Source organism: Notamacropus eugenii, chromosome 1 (assembly GCF_028372415.1).
Source record: "Notamacropus eugenii isolate mMacEug1 chromosome 1, mMacEug1.pri_v2, whole genome shotgun sequence".
Lineage (NCBI taxonomy): Eukaryota > Metazoa > Chordata > Mammalia > Diprotodontia > Macropodidae > Notamacropus > Notamacropus eugenii.
The window spans coordinates 633072346-633092995 of record NC_092872.1 but is presented as its reverse complement, the minus strand read 5'-3'; the positions used below and the strand labels follow the sequence as shown (position 1 = coordinate 633092995).

The window sequence follows — 20650 nt, the reverse complement described above, 5'->3', positions numbered from 1 at the left end:
ATCTTTTCTTTTGCCAGTATAGACCTATAATAACAACAGCCTTGTTTTTCTAGTCCTTTGTAGTTTATCAGGCATATTTTCCACAACAGCCCTGTGAAGCAGACAACGCAAAAATATTCTAATTTTACAGATGGAGAAAATGAGGTTCAGAAGGCTGCAGTATTTGGTAAAAAGATGACCTGAGACTTCTGACCCCACTGATCTTCAATTGCACCATGTTACATCTCATAAGGTGAAATCAGAGGGCAGTTATCTATTGGAATAGGTATATTTTATTGCAATTCTGTCACTAAGCAATTTCATTTTAATCATTATTTGATATTAATCATTTTGAATTAAATATTCTGAATGGCTGTAGAACATCAGTTCTAAATCACAAGATGATTTCCTAAGATTAAAAAAAATCCTGAAAATCCTTCTTCTTTAATGATTTTAAGTAATAAATGACAAAAGGGCATCCTTACTCTTATTATTTATTTACTAACTTCCTTCTGTTCATCTATGCTGGATGGAATGAAAAACTTTCAAAATGTAGAGACCTAGCAAAGGAGATCAATATCATGTGGGAGCAGGATGAGTTGAATATCATCCCTGTTATCCCCTCTGCCCCTGGCATTGCACTAAGAATGCTTTCAATAAGCTTACAGAGAATGTGTTTAATTTTGTACAAATAAAAAGTAGTCATCTTGTTCATTTATATCGTCATCCTTTGAATATTAAATAATAATAACATGATAGTGACTTTCTCATAGTTTGGCAGACAGATGATGCAGTGGATAGAGTGATTGACTTGGAGTCAGGAAGATTTGTCTCAGATACTTACTAGCAGTGTGACCAGGGGAAAGTCTGCCTCAATTTTCCTAATCTGTAAAATGGGGATAATAATAATACCTACCTCTCAGAGTTGTTTTGAGGATAAAAAGATATAAAATGTATAAGGTCCTGTGCAAGGCTAAAACACTATAAAAATGCAATTTTTTATTATTATTACTTCTATATGAACCTAATTGAAAAAATATGAGATCATAACAATATAAATAATAATATAATAATATCCTCAGAGTCCATCACACATATCATGGAGAAGGTAGTATGACAAAGTAAGGGAATGACCACAAGGAATACATAGTGGGAACTCTATTTATGGCCCTCAAAGTGCTACAGTATCTGTGAAGGATGGATAGGAATTCTGAAACATGAACCAATCAAGCCCTGGCTATATGACTGATTGGATTACCATCCCAATCAATCAATCAATCAATAGGCACTTATTAGCACTTACTATTGCCAGGCTCTGTGCTAGACCAAAACAATGAAACTATTCCTATGAATCTTAGAAATAGATATAGGTAGAGGGATGGTAATACAATATAGCACAAGATGGCCTTCTTTGAAACCAATGCAGTGATCAGTATGACCCAGAATACCGTACAATATGTGGTGTTCCTTTGCATTTGGTACCATTATTAGAGAGACAGACACATAACAACCAATCAGAAATATCACTGTCCTCTCTCCTGGAAACTAGTACTGACCACTAAAGCAAACAAACTAGATACATACATGAAACAGAGTGAAGACACAAAAACCTTCTTACCGTGTCATAACAAGGTTGGAAACAGATCTTGACAGTTATGATCAAGGGATTTTTGCTTTCTGTCAAGGGTATCCACAATTCCAAATTATATAATAATGTATTACTGACCAGTGAAGAGCTATCATAAAAACAAAAGCAACTTCATCCCTATGGTTAGGTTTGATAAAATGAAAGATGAAGTTGAGGAGCTAACAAAATCTGAAGATGGCAAATTTAAAAATTCAAAAATCAGCTGAAAATCTTTAGTGAATATAAACTCCCAAAATTATACCTGAAAATGAACCACATGACAAAAATAGCCCCAATGCCTCAACTGATCTTTTAAAGTTTTTGTTGTTCGGCCATTTTCAGTTGTATCCAACTCTTTGTTTCCCAGAAATACTGGAGTGATCTGCCATCCTTCTCCTGCTCATTTTACAGATGGGTAAACTGAGGTAAACAGGATCAAATTACTTGCCCAGGGTGATGAAACCAGATTTGAACTCAGGAAGACGAGTCTTCCTGACTCCCTGCCCAGTGCTCTATCTACTAAGCCACCTAGTTAGGTAGCATTCATATAGTAGCTTATAAAGCACTGTACAAATATTCATTTTATCCTTACAACAACTCTGGGAAATAGGTATTATTATTTTTATCCCCATTTTACAGATAAGAAAACTGAGGTTAAGTGACAAGCAATGGGTCACAGAACTATTAAGTGTCTGAGAATGAATTTGAACTCAGATCTTCCTGACTCTGAGTCCAGAGCTCTAACCACCAAGCCACTGAACTGCAAGGAGATGGGAATATTTAGACTATAATTCCAAAAAAAAAAATCTTTTTTTGAGTTTTATGCCACAAATCCAACTAAAAACAAATTATGCCAAAAATTATGCCAAATTATGACAAAATAGTAATTCAGAACAGTCAGTTCATGCTATAAGCATCGTTAATCAAAACATTTCCTCACTATATTTCACAGAAAGTGGGAATAAAGAAGAATTTTAGCACCTGCATAGAGCACTATATGTTACAGGAAAGGTGATGCCACAGAGGAGTTTATACTAAGTTCAGGAATCAAATGCCACCATGGCATAAGTGACTTGACAGAGTCCTTGAAGATGTGTTGAAGGACAGGTAAGATACTTTAATGTATAATTGGTACATATAGTAGAAAACTTGAATGTCATACTTCTTAAAGGCAAACAAAGGAAACATCTGAAAAGAATTCAGGAAACTAAAGTATATTAGAAATTCCGGATTCCCTTAATCAGCAACTGAAAGCAAAAGTTTAAAGGTCAAGATGAGAAAAAAGGAGTGAAAACAACGCAAAGGATGACAAAAACAATTCAACTTCAATCAAAAACAGAGACTTGAAAAGTAAGGAAGAAAAGGGAGAACAGAGAACCCCCCACCTCTGAAAGTCAGATGTGAAATATTTCTGAACATGGAGATGGTTACAAGAAGACCAATACAAAAAAATACTAACTAAATCAAACATTAAGTAGAAAACTTTCATACCATTAGCATAATGAATGATGAAACAATTATATGAAGGTAGATGGTAGAAGACTAAAATTCTAGCCTCTCTGCAAAACTAGGAAGTAATGTAGCCATCTAAGATCCATCATTACCAGCTCAAATGCTTCATAGCGGTACATGAATTATTAGCAGCTCTTCTCAAACATACACCTGATGCCACCAATCACAACACAAGTGATCCCTCTCCATGTCTATATTTCATATAAATATAGAATTTGATGACTTGCAAAGCACTGTACAAATACCTCATTTGATCCTTACAACAGCCCTGGGAGGCAGGTGCTATTATAATCCTCCCTTTAAAAATTATTCATCCTCTTCATTTACAGATGAAGAAACATATGACTTGTCATTAGTCATACAACTAGTAGGTGACTAAGACTACGCTTGAACGCAAGTCCACAACATTACCCACTATCCCACCTAGCTGCCTCATTCATAGTTTCTGTCATGAGAAAAATCTATAAATACAAGAAAACATCAAAACGGGTAGGCCAAAGTAGTCCCAGATGCACAAAGAACAACTTATTGATTCAAGAATCATTAAGCAAGCTGAACAGTAGGGCCATTCCATATACTTTTTTTTTTGTTGGTTAATAAAAAGACTTTGACCTACTTTCATACTCATGACTTATTTAAGCACCATAAAATATATAAAAAGTCCCAAATAGAGTGAGAACACTAATATATTTTATATCCACATGGAAAGCAGTTCTTTATTTAAAACATATCAGTATAAGATCTGGATAGAGGATGAAAACAAAGCCTAAATATGCATTATCTGGTTAAATGAACAGAAAAAATCTGGGCACATTGGTTCACATTGGAGAGACATTTGATAGTATTAACCCAATGTCCACATTGAGGAGTCAAGATAAGGGTTTATATGCATGAACTATAAAGAATTTATAGCCTTTTAGAACTGAAACTGTGGTATAGTAGAAAAATCACTGGGTTCAGTGCTAGAGTCTTTCAGTTCAACTCCCAGATGGGACATTTTCAAACTATGTGACATGGAACAATGAAATGTGGAGCAATACATAGAACCTTTCCAATTCAGTTTGCTTATCTTGTAAAATGAGGGTGTTAAACTCAGTGATTTCTAAGGTCCCTTCTAGTGCTGTGACCCTAACAAAGGAAAAGTGATCTTAGGGATCATAGTCTAACCAGTTCTCAGAAAAGGAAGCAGATCTGTAAGACTTCTGGACAAATGATCATCCAATCTCCTTTAGAACATCTTTGCAGGTAAAGAGCTCACATAATCACAGCATTTAGAGTTGGAAGAAACCTCAGTGTTCATCTAATCTGATCTGCATCTGAAAGAAACTCCTGTTATCACACACCAAACAAGCTGTTGTCTCTCCTCTGCTGGAAGGCCCCCAATGAGGGAGAATCCACCATCCTTTGGGCCAAGCCATCCTACTTTGGAACAACTGACTTCAATCCTAAATCTGCCTCTTTTCAACTTCTATCATTCCTTCTGGTTTTCCTTCTGGGACCAAATGGGAATAAGTCTAATTCCTCTTACACTTACAAGTCCTTTGAATACTTGAAGATGATCATTATATTCCCTTTTCCAGCTAAACATCCTTCAACCAGTCCTCATATGATATAAACACAAGGCCCTTCGTGATGCTGGTTTCCTTCTCTCTTTTGAGTCCTTTCCAGCCTTCAGCTGTGCTGCTCAGAACTGAACATTGTCCTTCAGCTCATTTCCACTCTTAATTACTTAGAAGTTATTTTTGATTGAGTCAAAATTTAAATCTATTGAATACCTATTCACTCGTCCTAATTCTGATTTGGGGATGGTAGTCAAATGTCTCAACTATGTACTGCTAATTCTTTATGGTATAATATTAATGGATTTGAGGTAGCTAGGTTGCACAGTGGCTAGAGCACCAGGTCTGGATTCAGGCAAACCTGAGTTCAAATACAGTTTTGGACACTTTCAAGCTATGTGACCCTGGGCAAATCACCGAACCCCTATTTGCCTCAGATTCCTTATCTGCAAAATGGGGGTAATAATAGCGCCTGCCTTGCAGGGTTGTTGTGAGGGTCAAATGATAATAATCTTTGTAAAGTGCTTTGCATAGGGCCTGGCACACAGTAAGTGGCATGATATATAAATTTGTGTTATTGTTTTAGTTGTGTCAGACTCTTCGTGACCTCATTTGGGGTTTTCTTGGCAAAGACACTGGAGGGGCTTGCCATTTCCTTCTCTAGCTCATTTTACAGATGAGGAAACTGAGGCAAACAGGGAGAAGTGGCTTGCCCAGAGTCACGTAGCTTGTAAGTATCTGAGGCAAGATTTGAATTCAGAAAGATGAGTGTTTCTAGCTCCCCATATAAATATTAGACATTATTATTATTATTAGAGTCAAAGTATCACTGGACTTGATGAGATCTATATCTGAATCACCTACTTATTAGTTAAATGACCTTGGACAAGTCATTCAACCACTCTGAACCTCAGTTTGATCATCAAACGTCGTTAGGGTTGTGCTAAATGTCAAACACGATAGTGGCGCTTTATAAACTTTAAAACAATAATTAGTGGATAGTTGTAAGTAAGTGAAAAGCTAACCACATTAATTCTTACTGAGTTTTTTTTAACCCACTCCAGGATAAAACATATTTGGAGATATAGCCCCCAAGGTCATGCTCCATGGATATTATTAAAGTGTACTACAGAGGAAAGACAGAGCCCTTGGTTTGGGATCTCTTACTTACCCAAAGGCTCTGCCTTCTGACTTGTGCTATACTAGATTTTCAGAACACAACTTTACCCGGCACAGTATGGAGTTATAGTTTACATTAAGTAAATGTTTATTAAATTCGACAGAAGAAAGTAATTACCCTCCTCCATAAGCCCAAGCCATGTTATAGCTTAGCTTGGGGCTTGTAAGTGTTGGTGGGAGAAACAGCCTCATTTTACAAATGACGATGCTAAGATGAAGACTGATTAAGTGTCTCACCCAACTTTACACCAGAAATAAGTAGCAGAAATTTAAATCTATGTCTTCTGACTCTAAATCAAGCACTCTTTCCCCTATACCACCACCATCATACTCTCACCTATTTTCCTTTACCCTAGTAATGATGCTGGTGGTAACTACCATTTGACTGATCCAAAACTTTCCATAGCCACTCCATCCTCCCACCCCCACACACTGCCCATGTAGCCTTGTCCTGGCAATCCTTTTATAATGTAGTCTCAGTCTACCTGTTCAAACTCCCCTCTTGCTACTTCCTTTCTTGAACCCTCTAGTCTAGCCAAGCTACATGTTTGGTTAAGCAAGAGTGGAAATTTTGGGTTTTTATATTTTATTCCTTCTTTTCTCCATAAAGCATGCTTTTATTGGCATCTGGTATCCTGAATTTCATGTCTACACATGTGACATACATGAAATTCCTTTCCACCATCCCTTATGCAGAGATTTCTAGCAGGCAGCAATCTTTTAAATCTCTGGTCTTTTCCTCCTTGAGTTTTTATATTGGACTTTTGCTGCATCCAAACTAAGCTCAATTCAGTATCTACCACACAGACAAGTTTTGTCCTGAAAACTTTAAGCATTATCATTTGCCAAGTATTTAGGAAATGCATACCATATTGGTTCCCTTATTGTCCCTCCTCATCTGTTTAGCTCCTAATTCACATTTGGAACAAAAGTTTGAAATGTGTCTCCCCTAAATTGCTCTCTCCCTCCAGAATTAAAATTTTATAAAACATTTATCTGCTTTGAAATAAAAACCAGGTTGCCAACAGAGGTTTCTCTAAGCAGAACAAATTTTTGCTTGGGTTTGAAAAAATCTAAACTAAAGGAGCTGTCAGCTGTTTGTCAGTGGTTGGGATGAGTATGTTGGCCAGCATCCCTCCTTTATGCCTGACCAATTGCACTTAATCTCCATGTTGCTCACTCACTTGCTCATCTGGTTTGAGAGTGACTTCACCCCACATTCACAATGAACTTCAGTCCTTGAAAAGGAAACCTGAGCTGGGGTTATACCAAGTGTCCATTCCTTCCTTTCTTTGGCTAAAACTTTGGCAAACTCCAAATGTAAAACTTGAAAGGAAAGGAATTCCTAAGTGCAAGTTACATATTTCAATCATGTAGTAAACTCCCTTCCTCACTCTCATGCTAATGTAGGTAATCTCATTTAAAGAGTGTTTTGCTGATAGATTTATCAGAGCACTTATAGAAAACACAGACTTGCTGATGTTGAATGTCGTGCTAGATGTCAACGAACTAACTGCGCAACCAACTGTTGCAAAGATGTGGCTGAGTCACTGTTCCTAATTAAAGATGAAGAGCTCAAAATTAACGTAGGATGTGAAGGGTAGCTATGTACCAGGACCCACATTTTGGACTGATTTCTCTCCATTTCACTGGGTTAGGAGAAAGTGGAGGAAATTACGCAAGCAAATATGGCACTAATGTTTCTTTTTGGACAAAAAGAGATATTTATAAATTTTAAATCCTCTAGAGATCTATGATATTTGCTATACTGGCATGAAAGTTGATCTAGGAGTAGGCAAGCTACCACCTGAGGACCTACTTCAGTACAGCCCACAAATTAAAAATGGCTTTTACATTTTTGAATAAAATTTTATATTTTATTTGAATTTATTTTTTTACATTTTTAAGATGTAAATGTTCATTTTAATGTAAAATGTAAATGTAAAATGTTCATTTTAAAATGAAACTTTAAAAAATCTCTATCCATAGGCTGTACATACAAAAATAAGACAGCCAGTCAGATTTGGCCCTTGGGCTATATTCACTGGACCCCCTCCTCCCCCCAACCCAGACCAAGCTATAGTTCCTAAAGGTCTAAAGCACAAAATTTTTAAAAAGAGGCAGTAGGGTATAATGGAAAGGAAACTAGATTTAAATATCTAAAGATCTGTGTTTGATTTCCAACTATGATAGTAGCTATATAACTCTGTGTAACTATATGACTCTGAGCAAAGCACTTTCACATCTGTGAAATTTATCCACTATATGTTCATATATATATATACATATGTGTACACACATGTATTTGTACATATTAGCTCTATGTTCTTTCTCTCTATTTTTATAGGTACTAATTGCCTTTCCCATTACAACATAAGTTCTCTGCAAGTGGAGATTTTTTCTTTCTTTTTATTTGTAGCCCCAGAGTCTAGCACAGTTTGTCACATGATAGACACAATAAATATTGGTTAATGGGTTGATTGATTGACAGTGTTAAGTAATAGAAAACGTACAAAGTTTGAAGAAGACACGGTCCCTGATCTTATGGAACTTACAATATAGTAGAAGAACCAAGTTCACATCTGACACATATGAAGAGATACAAGAAAAATATAGATGTGGGTGTATGTATATATATGTGTGTGCATGTGTGTGCATGTTTGCGGATGTGTGCACATTCAGCAATGGGTGAGGCAAGCCCAATCTCTTACCTCTTGCTCTGCATAAAAGAAAAAATCTTCATGGAGTTCTCCATCTGTCAGAGCAATGATGACACTAGCAGTCCTGTACCCTGCCAAATGCAAAGCAAATTCATTCATTCAAACAGGCCTTTACAAGATAAGCCTCTTTCCTTAGCACTGGGGATAAATGTATTGTTAGTTTAGCCACCAACATATCACATCAAGGAACTTGAATGCTTCAACTAGAAAAAAAGTGCTTTTCTTTCAAGTTCCCAGTCTCAAACTACTCTACAAAAGGTATACTCTAATCATGGTATGAAGATGACCCTGTATTGTCAAAGACCATAGGAAAGATATATAAGCACCAAGAAAGCTGAGCAATCCAGAAAGACTTTGACTTCAGATTGGGGAGACCAGCCTAGCTAAGTTGGGGAGAATCATCCCCAGAATTAGTCATCTGGTCACAAGTTTCTTTGCTCATAATAATTCAAGATTTTCTTAAGGTTTTCACCTCCATGACATGGGTGAACTATAGGTCTGTAGAAGGAATACCCACATGCTTCAATGTTGAGTGAAAGTTGAAAACAGACAAATTTAAGCCTGACAACATTAAAATTTTCCTAAGAATTAGAGCTGTCCCAAACTAGAATGGCCTGTCTTCAGACTGGACAGGGTGGGTTTCTTCTTCCTTGGAAGTCTTCCTGAAGAGGTGGGTCACTACTTGAAGGATATGTTCTAGATGACTAATGAGGTCCCCTCCAGCTCTGAACCTGCTGTCCCACATAATGCTTTCACACACAATAGTCTCATGAAATTGGCAATGAAAACATTATTATCATCACCAATTTAGGTATGAACAAATCAAGGCTCAGAACCATGTAGTGACTTGCCCATGGTCACATAGCTAGTGTCAGAGTTCAGCTCTCATGACTCCATGTCCAACATTGATCCACTGCATCATGTTATCTTGATAAAGGGGAATCCCTGGTCTGAAACTTCATTGCTAGAGAACTCTGGAGAGGACTGGAATGCCCAAATATAAGAGAAGAGAAATTGTTAGGTGTCTCCACCTAACAATTGGTTGCATTGGGACCAGGGATAGCAAGTGGGCTGAGAAAATATTGTCTAAAAGAAGGGGACAGTGAAGAGCCCAGTGATATCTTTGGAGATCAGGCACAAAGCATGGGAGAGACACATGCTGGAAAAGTAAGTGACCCCAGGAAATACTCTGTGAGCTATTTGGGACTCAGAGTCACAGTAACTACTTAGTACAGAAAACGCAAGTTCCTTTGACTTCCCTTTCTTTTAGTAAAACTTTTTTTTAAGGTAAGCAGCTGTAGATGGAGTTGATATTAATCTGCCAGAGCAGGATTTCTTAATGTTTTTGGTGTCATGGATGTGAAACCTGGAGACACCTTCTCAGAATGAAGTTTTTAAATACATAAAATACATGATGATAAAGGAAATCAATTATAATTAAATATATGTGTGCATATGCCTACATACATATGTAAAAAAATTCTGGGATCCCAAGATAAGAACCCTTGTGGTGGAATGTCTAGTGAAGAGATTTTCTCCCAGGTTTGTGAGGAGAATGGCACCCTGTAAATGTAACCAAAACTTCTAATGCCACAGGTAGCACTGACACAGGGTCAATATAATAATAATATAGGGTAACTCTGTGCTAACTGAATTAGTTGACTGTAAAATATATAGGGTCTTGTAGCAGTTATCAAAACCCATGAGATGCTTCTGGAGATTTTCACTATATAACATTAGCATTAGTGGTTAGCCAGGACTGCTATGTGTCTACATCAATGCTACTTCTCTGTTGCAGTTTTGAATGAAATAATAAAAGGAAAGGGCTGGCCTAGATTATCTCTCAGATCCCTAACTTTACAATCTTATGATCTGAATTGGAGATGAAAGACCAATTAGACCATTAAGTTAAAAAATATTGTGTTTCCAGAGCCCCTTTATATTCTTGAAAATTACTAGGGACCCTCAGCTATTCTTTATATAAGTTGGAATTATTGATTTTACTCTAGTACAATTTAAAACTAAAAAAATTAAAGTAGCTTTTATTAATTCATTTGAAAGTCACAAACAAACCCATTATATGTGCTAACATAACATGTTAACATTTTATGAAAAATATCTTCTACAATAAAAAAGAAAGAAAATGACTTTTTAAAAATATATTTGCAAATCTAATATCTGGCTTGAAGGCAGCTATATTCTCATATCTACTTTTGCATTCAGTCTGCTGAAATATATTGTAATATTATTATGAAAATAATTTTGACCTAGCAATCCCTCTGAAAGGGCTTTAGGGATGATACTTTGAAACCTGCTGAAATAGACAATCCCATATCTCTGGAAGAAAAAATCTTCTCTATGGCTAAATTTTTGTGGGAATAATTAGGCAGTGAAAGAGTTGTTCAGATAAGCAGTAAGTACTAAGCAATCCCTCCCTCTATCTCTCCCTCCCATTTACACTCTAAAATAGTGGTTGTACAAAAGCTTAATGCACATAAATCCTATTCCCTCAAAGTGCAAGACAGACAGTAAGTATACTGATAAAAAGATTTAGTGGCCAATCCTAGGCAGGGTGATTAATTACACATGCAACAGATATCAGAGGCACACAAGTCTGCTAAAGACTGCCTGGAAACAAGGCACAAAACCAAAGGGCAATTGCTTCCTGTGATTGCCTGGGTTTTCTGCTACTTTGAGGGCAATTTCCCGCTATGCGAACAAGAGCCAAAATGAACCAGTGTCTCTCATTCTCTTATATGCCTCCCACCCTCTTTGTGGATGACGTTTCCCTATATGAACTATGCATAAAGTTGAATATGTGCATGATACCAATTTTTAGGAGCAAACTGGAAAATGAAAGAAAATTGGGTAATCCGTAATATCTTCTTACCTTGAATATTTTCATAATAAATCTGCTCATTGGCCTGAAATACACATGAATAGGATGATCAGAGAGAGATTCACAGGTTGCATTTCAAATGCAATATTCATGCACACAGTTCAGAATAGGACTCTACAGTCAGAATGGAGTCTGTATACAAGGCATTTAACAGCTAGGATCCATTTCATAATCAATCAGTGATGATGATCTAAGGCTACAATTACATAGGATTAATTATCTAGGTCATACTTTATGTGAACCTGGGATCCCTTTTTACTTATGCTGGAGTGAAGGACACTTTCTCATCAAATGAAATTCCTTATTCTACCAACCTGAGAAGACATCCTTTTGGGAAAAGAGTGGGAATTTCCTGTGGGCTTTTACTATCTGCCAAGATTTGCATTAACTAATGAACTCTTCATCACCAGTGTCAGACCAGAGATATTGGATACCTCTCTTTAGTCTCCCAAGTCAAAGCAAAATTGTCATTGCTATTTCTTTTGTGGCTCTAAAAAGAATATGCTTTTAAATTCACTTAATCTTTTTGTCTTCTCTGGCTAGAATGTGTTATTCTGAAAATTCCATAGGTTTGTGTTTTATAATTATTCAAAAATTTACCCTTTGAAACCCTTCGTTCATGTACGTGTCTCCTCCAGGCAGGACTTTTTGTAGCTCTTCTAAGCCTTGGCGAATCTGTTCTCTGAAAACCAAAAAGATACTGTGTAAGACCATTCAGGGAAATCTTTGCTTTTGAGGTTTGTCCTACTGGCTTTGGTAGTAATGCAAATGCTTTGACATGACTCTATTGGGTCAATGTGTATGCTAATTCCAATAGTGTCAAACTAATGCATTTGGTCAGTCAATTAATAGTTATTAAGTGTTTACTATGTGCCAGACACCGTGCTAAGCTCTGGGGATACAAAAAGAGGCAAAAGAAAGTCCTTAACCTCAAAGAGCTTACAATGTAAGAAGGAAGACAGCAAGTAAACTAGTAAGTACAAACAAGTTCTATAGAGGAAAAAAAGGAGATAATTAACAGAGAGAAGGCAGTGGCATTAGGAAGAGTTGGGCAAGTCTTCTAATAGAAAATAGGATTTTAGTTGGGACTTAAAAGAAACTAGGGAAACCAGTAGATGAAGATGTTTAAAAAAAAATCTCTAGAAATCTATTAACCAGTCAGAACTGGCCCTTTTACTGACAGTGTATGCCATGTAATGGGCAACTAGGTGGCACAGTGGATATGTTGCTAGGTCTAGCTGTGTGACCGTGGGCAAGTTACTTAACCCTGTTTGCCTCAGTTCCTCAGAATGAAATGGTAAACCTCTCAGATGTCTTTGCCAAGAAAACCCTAGGACAAAGTCCATGGGTGCATAGAGTCAGGAACAACTAATTACTCAATTACTTCAGTAAATGAATGAATACTTCTTATATCACTGGTTCTGATCATGGAAGTTATTATATGGTGAATAAGATGAATTAGAAAACACTTTTTAGTTAAAACTAGAAGTGTTGTGCTAAGACAGAAAGGAGTGTAAGATATGTTTGGATATATAGCCTTTTTGGACGCGTAAAGAAGGGATCCTTGACAAATATTCCATTTTTTCCCCATTGCCCAAAGAGTGCCTTGCAACTGGAATGCCTCCTCTAAACCTGTTCCAGCTGCTTGCACATGTGTTTTCCTAAAATCTGTGTTTCCCTAGTTCCAACACAAATAATGGTTAGGTGGGAAAATTGCTTTTTACTTGGCCTTATTCCATTGATGCTGTTGTGTCTGGTGAGATCATGAACTGGGTTAAATGGTCTTAAGTCTGTATAAGTAAATCCTTAATACAACTTGTAGCTAGATCTCAATTAGATTGCATCCCTCAGCCCCTGATCCACCTACCCCTTCTTCAAGCATCCCAAAGAGCCCAGAAAAATAAATATATGATCTAACAGTCCCGTTGGACAGTGGATTGTTGTACTTTAGTCAGAACTAATAGAACTTTTTTTAGAATTAAGATATTTGGGGAAGAAAGTCTTAAAATGTTGATAAGCTCTTGTTATCTTCATGAGAACTTGCTGAAGCTGAATAGAGGTCATACAGTGGGCAAAATTATCATTAAACAACCCTTCTACCATACTACTGGGTACAATATAATATATGTATACATATATACACACATGAATATATATGTATATGCATATGTCACTAAGGATTACAAAGCACTTTCCTCACAATAGTCTTATAAAGTCAGTATTACATAAGCATTATAATCCCCATTTTGCAGATGAGAGTACTAAGGTTCCTAAAAGTGACTTAACTGAAGCAAAAAAGTGATGCACCCAGGACTTTATTACAAATCTTCTGAGTAGGTAGAAAAACCACTGAATTTGGAGGTAGAAAAATGGATTCAAATCCCAAATCAGTTGTAGTCCATCAATGTGACCTTGGAAAAGCCGCTTAATTGTTCTGGGCCATAGTATTTTAGCATGAGTGAGTGCACTGATATGCCCTTCTTCCGTCCCTACTCTGGGCCTCAATGTCTCTCTGGCCTGCAGGAGTTTTTACTTGAGTTAATTTATTTGATTAATTTTCTATGCAGAGACTACTCTCCCCAATGCTTCCTTTTGGCCACCACTTTCCTCTTCTGAACCCTTATATACTCTTTAAAAGCCCCTTCAAATTTGAGTTCTCCCAGAAAGTGCTGCTAGGTCACTGATTTAGAGTTGAAAGAGACCTTACATGTCACTTACTGAAATGTCTTCATTTTTCAACTAAGTCACAGAGTTTGGATGTCTCAGAACCAGAATTAGAAACCAAGTTCTCTGATTTTCCTCAATAATGCTCCCCACCCCAGCTCCAGAATATAAAGAATACTCGATTCTCAACTCTCCTTTGAACATGTCACAGAGTTAGAATACTCTAGCTGGGTGATCCTAGTCAAATCATATATAACCACTCAGTGACCCAGGGAAATCTCTAAAACTATCAGTTAGAGATGATGTATTAATCTGCATTGATAGAGGAAATTTCCATTCCAAGAATGATCAAAACTGATGAAATCGCAGATTCATCACCATCCAAAATTTTTGAAAGAAATTGCAATAGCTTCAGGCTATTGCAGAGAAATCTTAGACTCCTAGAGAGTTTTGCACCTGGAGTAAGAAGGAAAAGGGGTGTAAACCAAAGCAATAAAACTGCCTGGCCCACATCATCCCTCCCCTGGACCAGTGTGATCACTTTCTAATCATCTCCCTGCTTTCCATCCCTCCTCTTCAATACATTTACCACACAGTTCTCAAAATGATATTCCTAAAAAGTAGGTCTGACCATGTAAGCTTAGGTGACTCCCTATTGTATCCAGGATCAAATAGAAACTTCTCTATTTGGCATTTTCAGTTCTTCACAAAGTAAATCCAACTACCTTTCCCAGTCTATTACATGTTTCTCCCTTTAATGCACTCTGAAATCTATTCAAACTGACCTTCTTGTCTTTCATGTACAGCACCCTCTCTTCCCTCTCTGTACCTTTGCAAAGGTTAGCTTCCACGCCTAGAATGTTCCCCCTCCTCCCTTCTGTCTTTCAGAATGGTCAGTTTCCTTCAAAGCTCAACTCAAATGCCACTTCTTAAATGAAATCTTTCCTGATCCCCTCCTCCCCACCTAGCTGCTGGTGTCTTTTTCCCAAATTACCCCCTCATTAGTTTTGTATGTGGGTACATATTTTCCCCACATAGAATCTAAGCTCTTTGAGGGCAGGAGCTGTTTCATGACTAATGCTTGACAGTGTTTAGCACATAGAAAGAGCTTAATACATGGTTGTTGATTGGTTGTTATAGTCATGGGAATGAATAATATGTGATGGAGAAGCAACTGGGCTCAGGACTAGGGAATTCTGGGGTCTTCTCAGAAGCCATGATGAGAGGAGGATGAACATGGTCAGGATATTGAGAGAGGGAAAGAGAGAGAGGAAAAGAGAGAGAAAGAGAGAGAGAGAGAGAGAGAGAGAGAGAGAGAGAGAGAGAGAGAGAGAGAGAGAGAGAGAAAGAGAGAGAGAAAGAGAGAGACAGGAGACACAGAGAAAGACAGAGACAGAGGAGAGGAGAGAAGAGGAAAGAAGAAAAGAGAGAAAAGAGGGGAGAAAAAAGAGGAGAAAAGAGGAGACTGAAAGACAAGTTGTAGTCTGTGGGGAGATGGGTGGGGGTCTCTACAGCAATTTGATGACTCCAGATCCCCCTGATAAGTGTATTCTAGACTGCCCAAGACAGTACATATTCATACTGGCCACCAAGAGAATACTTAGGGAGCACTGAGAGTTAATTGACAGTTTCCTTACCCTGTCTAAGGTCTCCACATCCCCTCATGAGTTTTGTTTGGGAAATTTCCATCTTATTACCTACTCCATCTGAGGCGATTGCACCCATTGGTCTATGAGGCAGAGGAGACTTTGATACTTTTATCCTTACCTTGTTTAGACTGCTTTAGTATATTTACTAAATGTCTTTGCTATCACATTGGTATTTTCTACACAGTCTGATAACAGATAGCATTTTACTGCATTGGGGTTGAAGTCATGATTTTCAGAATCATTTAATCAAAAGAGTCTACTGAATCTAAGAAAAATAGAAAAGGACAACAGAGCCAGACATCTCAGAGACTTCTTGGTCCCCATATCGTGTGCAATTTTGTATTATATAAAGGTGATCATCACCTTTTCCATGAAGACAGGGACTATCCTACAATAATTATCTTCAGACATCTAAAGGGATCATGTGGAAAGGGGATAGACTTGTTTGTTCCACTTGGGCTCATAAGGCTGCACTATGGGTGAAATGGGTAAAAGTTGTAGAAAAGCAAAATTCTGCTCCATACAAGGAAAAACATCCTAATAATTATAGCTATTCCAACATGGAACAGGTTGACTTTAGAGAAGACGAGTTCTCCATAACTGAAAGTCTTCAGGTAGAAGATGGATGATATTTTTAGTCTACAATGCTAGTCATTGAAGATTTTTATCTCACTCAGTGTTGCATAATATTGTTCTATACCCAATAGGTGCTTCATAATTTTTTAAAAAAATTCTGAATAAATGACAAAAACAAAGGAGGTATGTAGGACATTTCCCCCAAATCTACATATATCTCTTCTCCTTTTCTCTATATAGGCCTTTTTAAATTTGTAATGTTATCAGTCTCCTCAAAAGAATGAATATTGCTGATTTCAAATATTAAATATTGAGTTATGTTTTTCATTTCAGAAGGGTTTTAGAAGTTTGTCTTTTACTGATGACATGGCATAATCAATCTGATCCAGGAAACAAGAGATGTGTTTGATATATGACATTTCCCCCAGTGATATTAGTAATAAAAGTGAACTCCAGGAAGATCCCAAAAGATGACTGAAGGTTGCCCAAGAATAGTTTCTTGGATTCTATCCCAAAACCCCTAACTTTCAAGATTTCTAGACATTAAACAAGGTACTTAATCCCACAGACCCCTCTACCAAATGGCAGAAAATATGTTTATTTTCCCTTGAGATATGAAAAATCATCTCAAACCAATTTTCCTAAATGGTCATGATAATGAAATGCATAGTGCCATACTTCTACAGATGTCTTCTAGAAAAAAAAATCTGTAAAATGTTTTGAAAGCATTGAAGTTCTCTCTCTCTCTCTCTCTCTCTCTCTCTCTCTCTCTCTCTCTCTCTCTCTCTCTCTCTCTCTCTCTCTCCTCTCTCCCTCTCCCTCTCTCTGTCTGTCTTTCTTCCTCCTTCTCTCTCTCTCTGCTAAAGAGAAAAGCATTTGAGAAATTCCTGACTTGCTTTTTCGATGACTTCATCTTCCAGAAGGACACATAAGGACAACTGTTAGTCTGGAAGTGATTTTGACTAACAAAGAAAAACTCACTGATGAAGTAGAAAACCATCATGTATATTTTAGAGTTTATGACAGATAAGAAAAGGAATGTTAAACAGAGATTTACATGTATACTACATATCATGAGAGCAGATTTCAGAAGGCTTAGAGAAAAGATAAGTATTATTCCACAGCCTGAGGCACTAAAAAATAGAAGCTCAGGAGGGATAAGAAGTTTTAATAAAGAATAATTATAAACACACAATGGTGGGGATCTTGAGGAGAAGAGAGGGACTTCGTGATAATCAACAAGAATTAATTAAGCACTTATTATGAGTCAGATAGACGGCTAGGCGGCACAGAGTGCTGGCCCTGGAGTCAGGAGGACTAGAGTTCAAATCTGGCCTCAGATACCTACTAGCTTGTGACTCTAGGCAAATCGCTTAACCTGTCTGCCTCAGTTTCCTCCTCTGGAAAAATGAGTTGGAGAAGGAAAAGCAAACCATCCAGCATCTTCACTAAGAAAGCCCCAAAATGGGGTCACAGAGTTGGACACAAATAATCGACTAACTAACAAGCAACAACAAATAAGACTGATACTGTGCTAGGTGCTATGTAACAGTCCCCATTCTGCAGGAGCTACCATGTTCCCCATTAAGTGCAGAACAGTAGAAACAACCTGAATTTGGAGTTGGTTGTTTAGTAATTGTTCAGTAGTGTCTGCCTCTTTGCAACGTCATTTAGGGTTTTCTTAGCAAAAATATTGGAGTAGTTTGTCATTTCCCTCTCCTGCTCCTTTTACAGATGAGGAAACTGAGGCAAACAGGGTTAAGTGAATTGTCCAAGGTCACACAGCTAGCAAGTATCTGAAGTCAGATTTGAACTTTGGAAAAGGAAACTTCCAGACTTCCAGCACTCCATTCACTGCACCGCCAGCTGCCCTTTGGAGTCAGAGATGGGTTCAAATCCTGCTTTTTCCACCTGTTTGCCTTTGGGCAAATCACTTAACATCTCAGGGCCTCAGTTCTTCATCTGAAAAGTGAGTGTGAGAATAGATGGACTCCAGGATCCCCTAATATCTATATCTGTGATCTGAATTCTTCTGTTCTCTAGGTTAAACAGCTCCAATGGCTTCAATTGATACTCATACGGCAAGGTCTTTAGTCTTCACCAGGGTCCCTCTAGTTTTTTTCCTAATATATACATTCCTGACCCCCTTGAGGAATGTGTAGCCTCACTTCTCTGATCAGGGCTAAACCAACTGAGCGAAGCTCAAAAAGCCTCCTCCCTTGGACATGCTACACACCCTTCCCCACACCCAGCTACTACCTCTAAACTACCCAGCCCCAACGTCCACCTCAGGTGTCCTCCCCCTAGCCCTCATAAGGGGACTTCCTGTCTCAGGATGCCTGAAAAGTGTGACCCTCCCTCAATAAAGCCCTCATATTTACTGTGCTTCCATCCCCATATTACTCCCATGGTACAAGACATTCGAGCCAACAGAAAGGCCAAGAAGGTGACTGGATCAGGAAATGATGGGGCAAGGATACTAGGATGGGTGTCCCCCAAGTCTCTCTGGTTGCTACTCTGTCAGTTCAAGCTTTTCATCTCTCTGGGCCTCAGCATCCCCAGGTTCTTGACCATGAAGGTTTGATTTCTAAGTTTGCTTCTACTCCTTTCTCACATCCACTGGGATCTTCCTCAAACGTCTCCTGGGGCTGTGGAGGCATCTTCCTTTTCTACCTTTCTGGTCTTCCTACCCCCCAACCTCCTCACATTTCATGGACTCTGTGATCCAGTGACTCCTTTCCTGTGACATTTCATCTCTACTGGTGACTTTTCACTAATTGTCCATCCAGGACTGGCTGTCCCTCATCACCTCTGCTTCCTGCTTCTTTTAAGTCTCCACTAAAATCCCATCTTCTACCAGGTGCCCAGGCTAGCACCTGAGGACCTTGATGGCTACATGTGGCCCTGAGGTCACAGGTTCCCCACCACTGTTCTACATGAAGCCTTTTCTGATCCCCTTAAATGCTAGTGCACTCCCTCTAATATTATCCATCATTTTTCCTGTCTGTATTTTGTCTATATATAGGTCTTTGCATGTTTTCACTCCAGTGAAAACATTACAGTGTGAGCTCCTTCAAAGCAGGGATTGTTTTTGTTTTTGGCCTTTATGTCAACAATGCTTATCACAATGTCTGGAGCATAGTAGGTTGTTGTTTGTTGTTCAGTCATGACCCAATTTTGAGGGTTTGGTTTTTTTTGGCATAGATACTGGAATGGTTTACCATTTCCTTCTCTGGCTCATTTTAAAGATGAGGAAACTGAAATAAATGGGATTAAGTGACTTGCCCAGAGTCACACAACTAGTAAGTATCTGAAGCCAGATTTGAACTCATAAAGATGAGGCTTCCTGATTCTAAGCCCAGTGCTCTAGCTACGGTATCACCTAGCTTCCCAGAATAGTAGGTATACACTTAATAAATGTGTGCTGACTTGACTCAACTTTTAAGGGGCCCTAAACCACTGTAGGTTGCCAGTAGTGATGGGACCCACATAGAGGAAGTTTGTGCACCTGTCCTTTGAAGACTAGTTAAGCTGGAGGTGGAGGGTTCTTCACCTGAAGTTTGACCACCAGGTCAAATAAAAACCAGGTTATGGTTTTTATTTATTTAAGGAGGCATCAGGGGCAATTCTCTCTCTCTCTCTCTCTCTCTCTCTCTCTCTCTCTCTCTCTCTCTCTCTCTCTCTCTCTCTCTCTGTCTCTCTCTCTCTCTCTCTCTGTCTCTGTCTCTCTCTCTCTCTGTCTCTCTCTCTGTCTCTCTCTCTGTCTCTCTGTCTCTCTCTCTGTCTCTCTCTCTCTCTCTCTCTCTCTGTCTCTCTCTCTCTCTCTCTCTCTCTCTGTCTCTCTCTCTGTCTCTCTCTCTGTCTCTCTCTCTCTCTCTCTGTCTCTCTGTCTCTCTCAGCAGCTCATAAAAGTATCTACAAGGACTTGGAGAGCAATGATCTGGATCATGTAACAAGACTCACACTGAAGGCATCAACCATCAGGAAACTCTAGACCTTTCTCGTATACTGTTATTTAGCTTATCAAAGGGGATGTCTTTTAGATTGTCAGGTAGAATGAAAATAAGCACAAAGATAGCTGAGAAGAAAGTACCTGGCTGCCCTCTGTGAGTTCCAGCTCTACATCCCCCCCATCTCAAAGGACTGAAAGCATGCATGCACCGGATTGCTGGGGACCTGGGGGGAATCCATAAGCAGCTGTGGCAAATAGGACAGTTGCCAGAGGATGGCACGTAGCTAAACTGATTTTTTTTAAAAGAGGAAGTAGGATCTTTTGAATGTTAGGA

At 38.3% G+C, this 20650-nt stretch overlaps 1 protein-coding gene across 4 annotated transcripts in view; it reads right to left on the bottom strand.

Annotated features, from left to right (window-relative positions):
* ANTXR1 (ANTXR cell adhesion molecule 1) overlaps window positions 1–20650 on the bottom strand; it is a 308995-nt gene that overhangs the window by 243216 nt on the left and 45129 nt on the right. For all 4 annotated transcript variants that reach the window (XR_011972695.1, XR_011972694.1, XM_072635321.1 and 1 more), the window contains exons 4-6: window positions 12076–12157; window positions 11467–11500; window positions 8568–8647 (exon numbers count right to left, since the gene is read on the bottom strand). Coding sequence is in view for 2 of the 4 variants with exons in the window: in XM_072635321.1 (XP_072491422.1) it covers window positions 8568–8647; window positions 11467–11500; window positions 12076–12157 (196 nt within the window). In the remaining 2 variants the exon portion in view is untranslated. The remainder of the gene's footprint in view (window positions 1–8567; window positions 8648–11466; window positions 11501–12075; window positions 12158–20650) is intronic.